The sequence below is a fragment of the Triticum urartu genome, chromosome 2 (genome assembly GCF_003073215.2).
Source record: "Triticum urartu cultivar G1812 chromosome 2, Tu2.1, whole genome shotgun sequence".
NCBI lineage: Eukaryota > Viridiplantae > Streptophyta > Magnoliopsida > Poales > Poaceae > Triticum > Triticum urartu.
Genome location: NC_053023.1, coordinates 127,807,333 through 127,821,593, shown reverse-complemented (window position 1 = coordinate 127,821,593; position 14,261 = coordinate 127,807,333). Strand labels below are relative to the sequence as shown.

General features: G+C 48.9%; 1 protein-coding gene across 1 annotated transcript; it reads right to left on the bottom strand.

Moving 5' to 3' along the window:
• Window positions 1-6,260: 6,260 nt before the first annotated feature.
• On the bottom strand, window positions 6,261-7,108 carry LOC125536320. The gene has a single exon (XM_048699515.1). The coding sequence runs from the start codon at window positions 6,978-6,980 to the stop codon at window positions 6,513-6,515; it is 468 nt and encodes a 155-aa protein (XP_048555472.1). The 5' UTR covers window positions 6,981-7,108; the 3' UTR covers window positions 6,261-6,512.
• Window positions 7,109-14,261: the final 7,153 nt, after the last annotated feature.

Sequence of the window (14,261 nt, the reverse complement as noted above, 5' to 3'; positions counted from 1 at the left end):
TGATGAATATCCGCCGTCTCTGTCTTCAGAGTTTATGTGAATTATGTAAACTTTGGCGATCTTTTGGACATCCGTCGGTGATCTTCTAGTGATCGGAATGTGCATTGCCCTGTCCGATTCTATGTTTGTGTGATGATCTACTTTTTTTTACGTTGCATGCTAGTATAGATATGAGGGACCGGATATGAGATACACGGATGTGGACGACAGAGAGCGACTTTGGTTGCCTGCATCGAGGCCAACCAGGCCCGTGCGGTGCAGCATCTTTTCGGACCTCGGTTGTTTGGTTACCCGTATACACTGTTCAGCCCGCGTAGCACGGTTCTTAAAGCATCTCTAGGCCTGGCCGTTGGGAACGGATGAATCAGCAGTTTCCCGAGAGCCAAGCTCGAGCAATGCTTCGAGGCGCACGTGGGTGGCTCTCTGGAGACGTGTGTCTCGAGTTAATCCCCCCTCTTTCTCCCTAATCTTCAATCGCCTCTCTCTCCCTCCACTCCAGTGCGCGTTGATCCCGTCCGTCGACGCCCGCGGCGACGGCAACAACTGGTGCAGCCAAGAGCCCACACGTTGGACGCCGGCCCCTGCTCCTAACCGCGCGCGACCTCCGGCGCCATGCACGCCGGCGCACCGCCCATCGGGAGCAGGGAGTCCACGGCCCTCGCGCAGCCGAAGTCCGTAGGCCCGGATGACGAACTCCGGGAGGCAGCCTCCGTTCCCGACGGCCTCGTCGGCGAGCGAGCCGCCAGGCGCGACCTCGAGGAAGCGGGCGGCCCGGACAGTGTGGTTGGGCCCGCCGGAGAGCACGATGGTGTCGCGGGTCGCGCGCGGCGAGGAGCAGCGCCCGCGGCTGGAGCGTGATGTTGGGGCCAATGGCGGGCTTGGTGCCGCTGCCCTTGAGGTACATGGACGCGTCGCAGCCCTGAGGAAAGCAGTCGTGGAAGAAGACGCCGACGAGGCCGGCGGCGAGCGCCACCTCACGCTGGAGCGCCCGCCTGCACGGAGGACAACACGATGCTCTCCAGCTGCTAGTTAGTGCGGTGCCGCCGCTGCTGCTCGCAATCGCCATAGTTGGTGCGGTGTTGTGGGTGTGGACTGTGGAGTAAACTAGCTAGCTAAGGCTAGGCCTCAAGTCGTGCGAGCTCTCGGCCGGGACCTGGAGCGGCTGCCGCCGGAGCTGGGCGCGTCCACGGCCGCGAGCCGTGCGCGGTGCCGTGCGTGAAGGAGTCCAGGTGCCGAGCGCGCCCATGGTCGGCCGGAGCTGGCGGCGGACATGATGGGCAGAGGAATCGCCGGCGCGCTTAATGTGTTCGACGAAATGAGATGCCAAAACTGGTGGGTGTTAAGCTTCGTTGTTAACTCCTAATCATATGCATGTATGCAGACAAACGCCGGGTGAAAATTGCATCTCGATGACAAGACCTCCAAATACAGGCAACCAATCAACTGGTCGTCTATATTTTTGACCCTGTTTTTGCTTATTCAGGTCCTGTTCAGTCTGACTTGTTTTTTCCCTCTGAGCCAGGTTCAGCAGCGAAAGCAACCAAACATGCCCAGAATTTGAGGGTTGCTCGGTCAATATTCGCGGACGCGTTGAAGAGTTGAATTTGTAAAGCCCGGTTGTAGATGGTCTAATGAATTCAGACAAGCCCCCTATACCGCGGGTCGGATGCAGTTCAGTTATACGGAGTATATGTTGCGTCTGCAGCAGAAGCAGTAGGATTGGGAATCTATCGCTTGAACGTGCATCCACCCAACCCGTTACTCTCGCCGTTCCTTTCGTCGGTCGCCGTCGACCGATCCACATCATTATTCTGTCCATCAAGCGACAGATTCCCAGCTGACTGTTGCCACCGCTACGCCTCCTTGTTTGGGCTGCACTCGAAAGTAGAAACGACGGCGATTGCAATCTACTAACTACTCCCTAATCGCGGATGGATGTGGGGAGAAAGGCCAGCAGCAGGCAGCCCCTCGATTGCATTGCTCTCCACAGCACACGCGGCACGGTGGGTGGTACTGGTACCATCACCCCGAAACCTATCACGTTTCCGCGTCAGTTCATTCATCTGTGCTGCTGGCTCCTGCTACAGGCTCACGCACGTACGTTACCATGATCCATCATCATCTCATCCCATCCGATGGAATGGACAAGCCATGCTCCTCGACTGGGCAGCGGGCAGTGGGCGCACGGGCTGCACAGGCCTCACACCTGTGGCCCTCCTTTCATGCTGCGACCTCTGCTACGTTCCAGCGATCAGGTACGCAGGTTGTCCCCCGCCCGTCGTTTTTATTTACCAGACGCCAAAATGGCTCGTTTCAAGCTCCGAAGAGGGAGCCCCACAGACCGGGGGTGCTGTTTGATCAACTTAGGTGAGTATTTGATTCAAGTCACATCTTAGACAAGCCACACTTATGCCCCACATGGCATACACATAAAGGCTGTTTGGTTTGTCACTAACTTTGCCAAAGATTGACACATCTAAGGTTAGGCAAATTTGATCACAACTTAGATGAGTGTTTGATTCAAGTCACACCTTAGACAAGCCACACTTATGCCCCACATGGCATACACATAAAAAGTGTGGCAAGATTTTCTTAGACTTGCCAACTTGTGGCTCTCATTTTGATGAACTAATCTTAGGCAAGTTTGGCAAAAATGTGTGGCAAAATATGGCAATGCTAGTCCTATAACCAAACAGGCTAGTTTTCCAGGGAGGTAATAGCACCCCAGGTACCTCTTGCACATAATGTGATGATTCAGTTCCAAAGTTGCAAAACTTGACCAAACCATACCCCAACTTGCATCTCATGTGACGATTTAGTCCCAGGCCAATCACAGCTCGCCAATTGGCTGGACCGATCAGCGCGCGCATTTTTTCACAAAACCCCCTGCCGTTTCCCTGAATCAACGCAGGCGGACCGGACGTGAACTCGATTCCTCCGACAGATTTATTTTTCCTGTGTTTCTATTGTCGGCAGATCGTCCCACTGCACAGCGTTGGTATTTCAAATTCTCTATCCTTTCACGCACACTGTTTCAAGTATGTCCTGCCTGCCGCCTGGGTTTCTTGAGCTCGCCATGCCTGGTGAATGCATCACCAGGATAACTAGTCCTAGGCGGAGCAGAAACAATGCGGTCTGCTTATATAGTTTGAAATCTTGAGGCGCCTGGCATCTGATCTTGTAGGTTCAGTTTATCCATGCTACGGTACATAAGCAGTAACAATGTAACTCGGTGCACGATTCGTGATCTGACGACGGGATCTTGTGCGTTATCGCAACATCGTCTGTCATGGGACACGTCAGGCAAGGGCTTAGGGTTAGGGGTGCAAGGGGCGTCCCGCTTTTTTCTGTGAAACCCTTGAAGATCCGTTCGGAAATAACTGACATGGTTTTAATTCAATTTTTCGAACGGACCGGGGCATCAGTTGCCATTACGACGCGCCCCCTCCCGTCGTTGCTTCGCCTGATATACCACGCTCCGCGCCGTCGGCCTCTCGCGTCCCGCTCTCGGCTAGTCTGGCCACTGCAATCTGGAGGTCTGTCGCCGGCATAGGGTTTCTTCCCATATGGTCAAGGCGCGGCCACGGAGCACCTGACAAATCCCGCGTGGACCGCGGAGCCGGAGGGCGCGTGATAATCTTTCCACCCGCGTGGCCGCGTCGCCCAGCTGCCGGCCCATTGCTCCGTTCGACGTCCATAGCCTGGATGCTGTGGCCGCGCCTGTGCGTGGTGCTCCAGAGGTGTGCTGTGGCCGCCAAGTTGTAACCGCCATCGGCCATGTTGCCGAAATCTACTCAGCCCTCCTCCATTATCGCCACATTCCTGTGGTGTGTACGTTTGCACACCACAAGTGGGCGGATTTGTCGTCTACCACGCCGCGGGAAGGAATCATCGTCCAGTATCTATCTCGCTCGGACCGCCGGGCTGGAGTTCATCATGGCAGCTTCAGACCAGACGGCGGCAAACATCCGTGTCACTCGAAATTCCAGCACATGTCCGCACAATTTGTCACCTTTGAGTGCTTCCGTATTTTGACTGCCCAACTGTTTCATGTGCGTGCGTGCGTGCACTCGACCGTCAAGTAGCCTATCCCTATCTACCTATCATCCAAGCATATGTGTTCAAGTAGCTCTGCCGCGCCGCTGGCGATTTCTGCGTTTAGTGGGCAAATGCATGTGTCCATTCACACGCACACAGTGCCCAAGGTGGGCCGAAAATGGGCAAAACGAGTGGAGTTGGAGCTGGACCGGACATGAACTCGATTTCTCAGAAAGATTTAATTCAAGTGTGCTATACTGCGGGTTGATTCAGAGAAACGGCAGGGGGTTTTGTGAAAAAATGCACGCGTTGACCGGTCCAGCCACTTGGCATCCAGTTGGCGAGCTGTAATTGGCCTGGGACTAAATCATGAGATACAAGTTAAGATATTTGATCAAGTTTTGCAACATTGGGACCAAATCATCACATTGTATGCAAGTTAAGGTACGTGGGGTGCTATTAGTACCTCTTTTCCAGGACCCGAGAAACGAACACGGAGGCTCTGATTCCTCGAGTAAAGCGCGCGAGAATGAACGAGACAGGTGCGCGGCCCTACGTTCGATTATTGGCCTCGCTTTCCGCTCTGTTGGCGCATCTAGCGGAAGAAAGGGCATCTCGCAATTCACAAGCCCTTTTTGTCTCCGTCTTGTCTTGCTCCAGGTCAACAGTGCTTCGCGAGTTCGGATCAATGATGCTCTTCTTTTTCTGTACATGCGTGGTTGTTTCAACTGTTAATTATCTCATGGAACCACTGATGGTTTGGTCTACAGTGGTGAACTTCAATTATTGGTGCGGCTCACGTAGGCCGTCACGGCACTGATGAGTGTGATAAGCGAGCTGAGTTGGATTAGTTAACTGGACCAGCTCGCGGGACGGGGCCGTGCTTGTCTTGTCTGTCTCTTGCTAACCATGCCCAGAGTGCCAAAGTTGTTGCTACTGCCGCTGCATCGGAACTGCGCCTAACTGCGAAAGCAATAGCAGCTGCAATCGGGAGTTCATTGGGCCTGTGGTTTGTCTGTGACCACGGAGCCAGGGGGCGCCGCCGCTTCTAGCTTCGCAAAGCCAAGTCCGGCGTCGGCGTCGGCGTCGGCGAGGGATAAGGCCACGGGAAGATGACCGACTATTTTCACGGTGGGGGAGACTAATCTACTCTCTGTGGGTCATGATGCTCTCCTCCTCGAATCACATACATAAACAAACCTCATGCCGTTTCAGAACCAGAACCAAAACCAAAAGCATCGATCGAAACAGAAAAAGGGTGGCAAAAAGCACCAGCAGGAGCACTCGCCACGGCGGATTACACTCCACTCGGCCGATGCGTATTCGGCGTCCACATCGGTAGGGGCCGTGCCGACGTGGATCCACCAAGGCACGCGGTGACTACTACACACGCATGCACATCCACTGTTTTACTTTACTACTACTAGAGCTGCTGCTGCCGCACCTGCACCTGCATTGCATACGTCCACGGGACGAGGAAGGGTCCTGGTTGCGTGTACCGGCAGCCACTGGGTGAAGACGATATCTGTCTGTCCGCACTTCCCTTAATTATATGGCTGGTCTCGCGATCAATGGCGCGTCGGCCAGCAATGGCGTGCTACGGCAGGCTCTAACAGTGGCAGACGTGGTTGCTTCTGGCCCGATTAGCCGCTAAATTAATAGGTTCGCTGTTGAGGGGAGCGAACGATCGAGATGGCACTGGACGGATGCAGAGCTCTCTGGTACGTACTCTGTCTGCCTGATTGCGAGGCTTTGAAATGCAGGGCCGAGGCATCGTATCATGGAGCAGGCGCGCCACGTGAACAATGCGCCGTAATGATAAAGATGGTAACAAAAAACTACAGTACCGCGGTTGAAAAACGGGCTGGCTGCTTCCTGCGCTAGTTTTCTTTTATTTCTGTCATGAACAAGAAGTGGTATTGCACTTCAGTTTATCCATGAAAGTGATGTATCCTCATCCATATCGAATCCGAATCGATCTGATCATCACCGGATGGGAAGCGGCTTTGCATAGATGATTGATCTGGTTCGGTTTCCAACTTCTCATCGAGATCAGATGCTCTACCAAAAGTGTTTTCCTTTTTTCCCTCTTTGCTACGAAAAAGTGCATTCCTATGCAATATGCATATGCTTCTGCTATAGAGAAGCTGTTTGAAGAAGAGGCGAATGCATGAACTTGAGCAGAAGCAAGGAGCAACGTAGAGAAATAGAAACCACTAGGATGATGATAAACACATGGAATTACTTCCACTTCCATTTGGTCATATTTTTTGTTACTGTATTCACTCTGTACACATTGGTTTTATTCCTCTCACGGCTGCATCATCCTAAGCTAGAAACGGGATCATTACATGGCATGCATATTTACAGAGGACGAAGGAAAATTGCAAAAAAGGAAACTAAAGAAGAGACTACCATCAGGTTCTTTTTTTGATTTTCCGGGGAGGCCTCGGTTTGGGCCTCTTGGACGCTCGCTACTCCACGAGCGCGGCGAAGCAGCTCTCGGTGCGCGCGAGCGGGCCGCCGGCGCCGGGCCCGGCGCCCGCGGCCGCGGCGGGGGCCACGGCGTCGCGCCTCGGGCTGCTCGGCGTGGAGCGGACCAGCCTCGGCGGCGACGGCGAGCCCAGCCTGCGGCGGAGCAGCAGCCGCAGGGCCGCGATGAGCTCGTCGCCGGGCGACGGGGGAGCGGACGCGCGGCGCCCCTCGCCGCACACGCAGGCGTGGCGGTCCAGCGCCTCCGCGGGCGACACCGGCGGCGAGGCCCTGCACATCTCCTCGGCCACCGCGTCCCCGCACAGCCCGCAGATCCACCGCCCGCCGTACCGCGCGCGCACGCCGGCGATGTACGGCGCCGTGCACTCCTCCGTGAACCCGCAGCACTCGCACGCCACCTCCTCCTCCTCCTCCTCCACCTCCTCGCGCGCTTGCACCTCCGCCTCCATGGTCAAGACCTCCAGCTCACTGATTCGTAGCCCCGCCGCCTTCTCAACGCCGGTGATTGCTGCTGCTCCGACGATGACCAGAGAGGAAGAAAAGCCCCGTTCGTGTCCGTGAGCGCGTCCGGAGTCCGTATTTATCCGGCCCGTCGTCGTCGTGCGCGGGCGCGAGATGCTGGCGTGTGGGGCCGGCGTACGTGCGACTGAATTATGAGGCCGGGCCCGCGCGCGCCACGTGGTGCCGCGGCATTGGGCGGGGGCGCGGGACCGGGACCGGGTCCGCCTGCCAGCTGTGGCCAAGTGGGCGGGCCGGGCCGGGGTCCCGCCGTTGCTTGTGGTCTGGGTGGCGCCAAAGGGGTCCGTCCGCCCTGCCTGTGCTGTCCCGCGGCTGCGACTGATTAACTTGCCGCGGCCGTTTCGTACCGCACCGCGGCACCGCACGGCTTGCTTGTTTAAGCACATCACGTGAGCGCCTCGTTTTTTTTTTTTTTTTTGCGGGGAGCGCCTCGTTATCTCGTGGAACGTGGATGGTGAATAAACTGGTACGATACCATGGCGTCGTGTTTGATGAGAATACGGCAGCCGTACGTGTGGTGTGGTGTTTCTAGCTAGGCGAGTTTGTGTGTAGATAGATTCTACTTTGATGATTGAAGAATTACACACTGCCTGGTGCAAGTTGTTGTACTATACAAAAAGAAGATGTGACGGCGCTGGTGGTCAACGTCCACACGCGTACCTGTCCGGGTCGCTACTTGGCGAGGCAGACGCTTAGCAATTCTCGTGGAACGTGTAGGGCGCTTGCTGAAGGAAGAAGCCAAGAGAAACGAGGCTGGGACAGTGATGCTTCGCCTTGTCTATTGCTTTTTTTTTGCGGGTTACCTTGTCTATTGCTTGTTACAACTGGCCCCTGCTGAATCGAACACGCCAGCGGTAACTTGCAAGGGAGAAGCCGGCGTACGTCGTCGTCGTTCACATTGGCAGTGCGTGCACGGCCGCGTTGACCTGGAGGTGTGATCCTCCTCCTATCCGTGCCAGCGATTTCCGCTCGTGCAACACGGTGGCATTAGCGTTAGCAGCGCGTCGGCTGCTTTGAGCGCGCGCGTGCTCCAGGCTTGCGGCGGCAGGTAGCGGCCGTCCGGAGGCGGTGGTGGAGTGGGCGTGCCGTGTGCGCGGCACGTCGAAGCGTTGCGTGATCGATCGTAAGGGTAGACGCGGACGGCAGATTCTTGGGATCGTAAATAAACGGAGCCGGCCCGCGTGGTCGGGTTTTCCTTTTAATTGAGGCCACGCGGCCGTCCCGGCCGGCGACAGCGCGCGTGGGCGGCGAGCTGCCCGGCACGCGCCCGCGGGCGGGTTCGTGGGCGGTGGGTGTGCCAGGCGCGGCCGACCAGGTGTGGAGTGGAGAGCTGGAGATCGAACGATGCGTGTGTGCGTGCCTACGAGAGAGCGGACGAACCCCTCAAAAAAAAAACGAGAGAGCGGACGATGCGTGTGCGTGCGTGCGTACGAGGCGCCGGCCGGTGCCGGCGGGGTCTGGTCGGCGAGGGAGGCGGCGCGCGCCGGGTCGTCCTGGCTTTTATTTTTATTTTTATTTTTATGGAAGAACCACGACAGCCCACGAGGAATGCATTGTCCAACTCGCTCGTCTAAAAGCCCACGGCTATACAGTATAGGCTTGTCCGGTCCAATCGGCAAAACCTATACGGCGCCCTCGGCCCCCGTTTATTCAGTTACCTCAGCGCAGGCTGCTTGCACTTTTTTTTCTTCTGTTTTTAAACTGCAAAAAATACACGCGTAGTGTGAAATAGAACATGCGACTGCCGTGTTGAGTGTAGCCACGATAACCAACCCAGACACCTCACTTGCTATCGTTTTTTTTTTGCGAACCTCACTTGCTATGGTTAAATACATATTGTTTCCTCCTTTTCTCTTTCATCTTTCCTTTCCTTTTTTTTCTTTTCTTTGTCCTTTTTTCTTTATTTTTTAAACTCGTGAAGTATTCTTCAAAATCGATGAAGTTTTTCCAAAATCCATATACATTTTTGCAAAATCAATGATTTTTTTGAATTTGATGAACTTTTTTTAAGTTCGATGAACGTTTTTTCAATTTTGATGAACTTATTCTCCAAACCGATGATATTTTTTCAAATTTGATGAATTTTTTTTCAAAATTGGTGATTTTTTAAAAGGTTTGTTTTTAAAATTTGATGAACTCTTTAAAAAAATTGTAAAACTTTCTTAAGATTTGCGAGTATTTTTCAAATTCCTGACCTATCCAGCGATCGGTCGAACGGTCACACGTGCTTGATGGGCCGGCGCAATAGACCAGGCGCGTGAGGGCCGGCTGCTCAAGTGGCGCTTAAGGCGCCGTTTAGGAGCCCCTGGGCCAATCTGCATGGACTTTCTTTTTTGAATGGTGTCTACACACAGACTAAGGGGCCCCCCATTGCATTTATACAAAATTACTAGTTGAGAGTTATCCATTGCAAAGACCACTCCTCATCTTCTCACACGCTGGCAAAATGATGCACCGCATACGCGCCATTTATTGCAACCTAGATTTGTTTGTACAAAACATTTTATCTCTTAAACCGTGTGTCTGCATATCAAATCATTCTTACTTTTGACAGTTAGATTTCTCGCGTCAAGATCTTCAAAACTAGATCAATGTTAATAGATTTTGAATGAACTTTCTTGCATGAAAAAACCAAAAAACTAATACAAAAAACTGAAAAGCAAAATAAACCGTCAACCAAAAAATGAAATACCAATAAAAGGAAAAAATGGAAGCACAGTTGCAGTTTCACTTTTTTTGGAAGCTCAGGCTGTGATATTTCCTTTTTTCGGGGTAGCATAAGTTGTGCTTCTCGCGGAAGTAGAACACAAATTTACTTCTCGTGGAGATTGGCCCAACATTCTATTCCGACGACAGCCCTTCTGAACCATCACAATATGTCCAACACGAGCTCATGCTGCCTTTGTGGCGTGGAAGACACTTGGAGACTTGCACTCCTAAACTGTGCCGTGTCAAGGAGCACATGGGCACTATCATCGGATCCGATTACTGCATCTTTGAGCATGAATGTGGATGACAACACAAAGAGATGGTTATTTTCATGCACGAGTCACTGCCCCAAGACGAGTTCATTATTTCGTGGTTACTTTGTGGGCTCAGTGGGAGCACGTCGGAAGGCAGCTCATGAATATTTGATTGCAAGTTTTTGTAGGTAGCTTACCAAGCTAACCGTTTGGTAGGCGGCTCACGAACAGACTTACCAAAGTCCGTTCAACATGCAGGGATTTTTGCAGTCATACTTGGGAGAATTGAATGCCATCCAAACATTGATACCCGAAATCTACTAGCTCATTTGTTGTGCGCCCAACACAGTGGATCGCCCCTCCAGCAGGTTCAGTAAATATCGATGTCAATGATGCGGGGGACATTATGGAGCTATGGGTGCGGTCTGCCGAGATCAAACATGCCAATTCCTTGGAGCCCCGGCTATTATTTTCCAAAGTGTTTCGTTTATACTTTCAAATATCCTATATATATTGTATATATTGAAAAAAATATTAACCATGCATTTAAAAAACCTTTTTTTTGCGAGTGGCATTTCAAAAATGTTAAATTTGTATAGCAAAATGTTTCTCATGTATAGAAAAAAACACAAATTGTGTGAAAAAAGTTTATCATGTATTCAAAAAAAGAGTTAAATCCAAGCATATGAAGAAATGTTAAATTTGTATATAAAAATGTTGACCATGTATTAAAAAAATTAACTTGTATTTCAAAAAAATTAATCAAGCATTTCAAAATTTTCAAATTTGTACAGAAAAAGTATTGACCAGCTATTGGAAAATGTAGATCTGGTATTTGAAAAATGTTAGTCAAGCATTTGATTTTTTAAAATGTGCATAGAAGAAATGTTCACCATGTATTTTCAAAAATATAGATCTAGTTTTTTAAAACCGTTACTCAAGCATTTGAAAAATGTTAAATGTGTATAGAAAAAAATTGCGGATGGTATAGAAAAACATTGACCATGTATTAAAAAATGCATATCTGGTATTTTAGAATGTTAAATGTATATTTATATAATTTGACCCTGTATTCAATAAATCTTAATCTTGTATTTGAAAAACATTACACGTGTATTAGAAAAATGCATTAAATATAAAGCAAAAATGTGCATAGAAAAACAATGAAAACCGGTAGAAAACACAAGAAAACCAATGAAAAGCAAGAAGAAAAAACAAAACTGAAGAAAAATAAATAAAAAGGAAATAAAATAAAAAATCTAGTGAAAAACAAAAAAAAACTTAGAAAATGAAAGAAAATAGAAAAACTATTAATAACATAGAAAAAATGAATAAAACCCGGTGAAAAAATAAGAAAAAAAATCAGAAAACCAATGGAAACCCGACTCTATTTCTTTAACAAGGTCATGACCTACTAATTAATCACAAACCGGATGGTGGTCGGTTGGCTAGCAATGCAACACTGTAGCTAGTAGACCGTGACCCTTTTTCTTTACGTTATTTCTTTTAGCGTGAAATGGGCCGGCCCGCAACTGTAGAGACTTCAGCGTGAGCGAAGGGAAGACTCTTGCAGTAAGCGAGATATAGCTTTGCGCGTGTCACTGGTGCTTGAGTTGGGCGCGTGTCACAGAATGAAACCTTCGCGAGGATCGTTTTTGGAACAAACGTGATCTAAGAGACTTGAAGTGGACGTCAAGGAAGCAGCGAGGCGGCCACGAGGTAGGAGGGCGCGCCCAGGGGGCCTAGGCGCGCCCCACCCTCGTAGGCCCCTCGCAGCTCCACCGACCTACTTCTTTCGTCTATATATACTCTTATACCCTGAAACCTTCGGGGAGAGCCACGAAACACCTTTTCCACAGCCGCAACCTTCTATACCCATGAGATCCCATCTTGTGGCCTTTTCCGGCGATCTTTCGGAGGGGGATTCGATCACGGGGCTTCTACATCAACACCATAGCCTCTCCGATGATGTGTGAGTAGTTTACCACAGACCTTCGGGTCCATAGTTATTAGCCAGATGGTTTCTTCTCTCTCTTTGGATCTCAATACAAAGTTCTCCTCGATCTTTTGGAGATCTATTCGATGTAACTCTTTTTGCGGTGTGTTTGCCGAGATCCGATAAATTGTGGGTTTATGAACTTGATTATCTATGATATTATTTGATTCTTCTCTGAATTCTTATATGCATGATTTGATATCTTTGCAAATCTCTTTGAATTATCGGTTTAGTTTGGTCTATTAGATTGATCTTTCTTGCAATGGGAGAACTGCTTAGCTTTGGGTTCAATCTTGCGGTGCTCGATCCCAGTGACAAAAAGGGAAACGACACGTATTGTATTGTTGCCATCAAGGATAAAAAGATGGGGTTTGTATCATATTGCTTGAGTTTATCCCTCTATATCATGTCATCTTGCCTAATGCGTTACTCCGTTCTTATGAACTTAATACTCTAGATGCATACTGGATAGTGGTCGATGTGTGGAGTAATAGTAGTAGATGGAGAATCGTTTAGGTCTACTTGTCACGGACGTGATGCCTATATTCATGATCATTGCCTTAGATATCATCATAACTATGCGCTTTTCTATCAATTGCTCGGCAGTAATTTGTTCACCCACCATAATACATGCTATCTTGAGAGAGCCACTAGTGAAACCTATGGCCCCCGGGTCTACTTTACACCATATAAGTTTCCAATCTACAATTCTAGTTTACTATCTATTTTACAATCTTTATTTTCCAATCTATACCACAAAAATACCAAAAATATTCATCTTATTATATCTATCAGATATCACTTTCGTAAATGACCGTGAAGGGAATGACAACCCCTTTATCGCGTTGGTTGCGAGGTTCTTATTTGTTTGTGCAGGTACTAGGGGACTTGCGTGTAGTCTCCTACTGGATTGATACCTTGGTCCTTAAAAACCAAGGGAAATACTTACGCTACTTTTCTGCATCACCCTTTTCTCTTCAAGGGAAAACCAACGCATGCTCAAGAGGTGGCAAGAAGGATTTCTGGCACCGTTGCCGGGGAGATCTACGCACAAGTCAAGACATACCAACTACCCATCACAAACTCTTATCCCTCGCATTACATTATTTGCCATTCGCCTCTCGTTTTCCTCTCCCCCACTTCACCCTTGCCGTTTTATCCGCCTCTTTTACGTTCGCCCTTTTCCGTTCGTCTCCTTTCGCTTGCCTCTTCTGTGCTTGCTTGTTGGATTGATTGATTGTCACGATGGCTCAAGACAATACTAAATTGTGTGACTTTTCCAATACCAACAACAATGATTTTATTAGCACTCCGATTGCTCCTCTTACCGATGTCGAATCTTGTGAAATTAATACTGCTTTGCTGGATCTTGTCATGAAAGATCAATTAGCCGGCCTTCCTAGTGAAGATGCCGCTACCCATCTAAACAACTTTGTTAATTTATGTGGTATGCAAAAGAATAAAGATGTGGATAATGATATTGTTAAATTGAAGGTATTTCCGTTTTCTCTTAGAGATCGTGCTAAAACTTGGTTCTCTTCTTTGCCTAAAAATAGTATTGATTCTTGGAATAAGTGCAAATATGCTTTTATCTCTAAGTATTTCCCTCCTGCTAAGATCATCTCTCTTAGGAACGATATTATGAATTTTAAGTAACTTGATCATGAGCATGTTGCACAAGCTTGGGAGAGTATGAAATTAATGATATGTAATTTCCCTACATATGGTTTGAATTTATGGATGATTATACAAAAAAATTAAGCTGGATTGAATTTTGCTTCTAGAAATCTTTTAGATTCGGCCACGGGAGGCACTTTTATGGAAATCACTTTAGGAGAAGCTACTAAACTCCTAGATAATATTATGGTTAATTATTCTCAATGCCACACCGAAAGATCCACTAGTAAAAAAGTTCATGCGATTGAAGAGATTAATGTTTTGAGTGGAAAGATGGATGAACTTATGAAATTGTTTGCTAATAAAAGTGTTTCTTCTGATCCTAATGATATGCCTTTGTCTACTTTTATTGAGAATAATAATGAATCTATGGATGTGAATTTTGTTGGTAGGAACAATTTTGTTAACAACGCGTATAGAGGAAATTTTAATTCTAGGTCGTTTCCTAGTAATTCCTTTAATAATTATGGTAATTGCTACAACAATTCTTATGGAAATTTTAATAAGATGCTCTCTGATTTTGCGACTAGTGTTAAAGAATTTATGAATTCACAAAAGAATTTCAATGCTTTGCT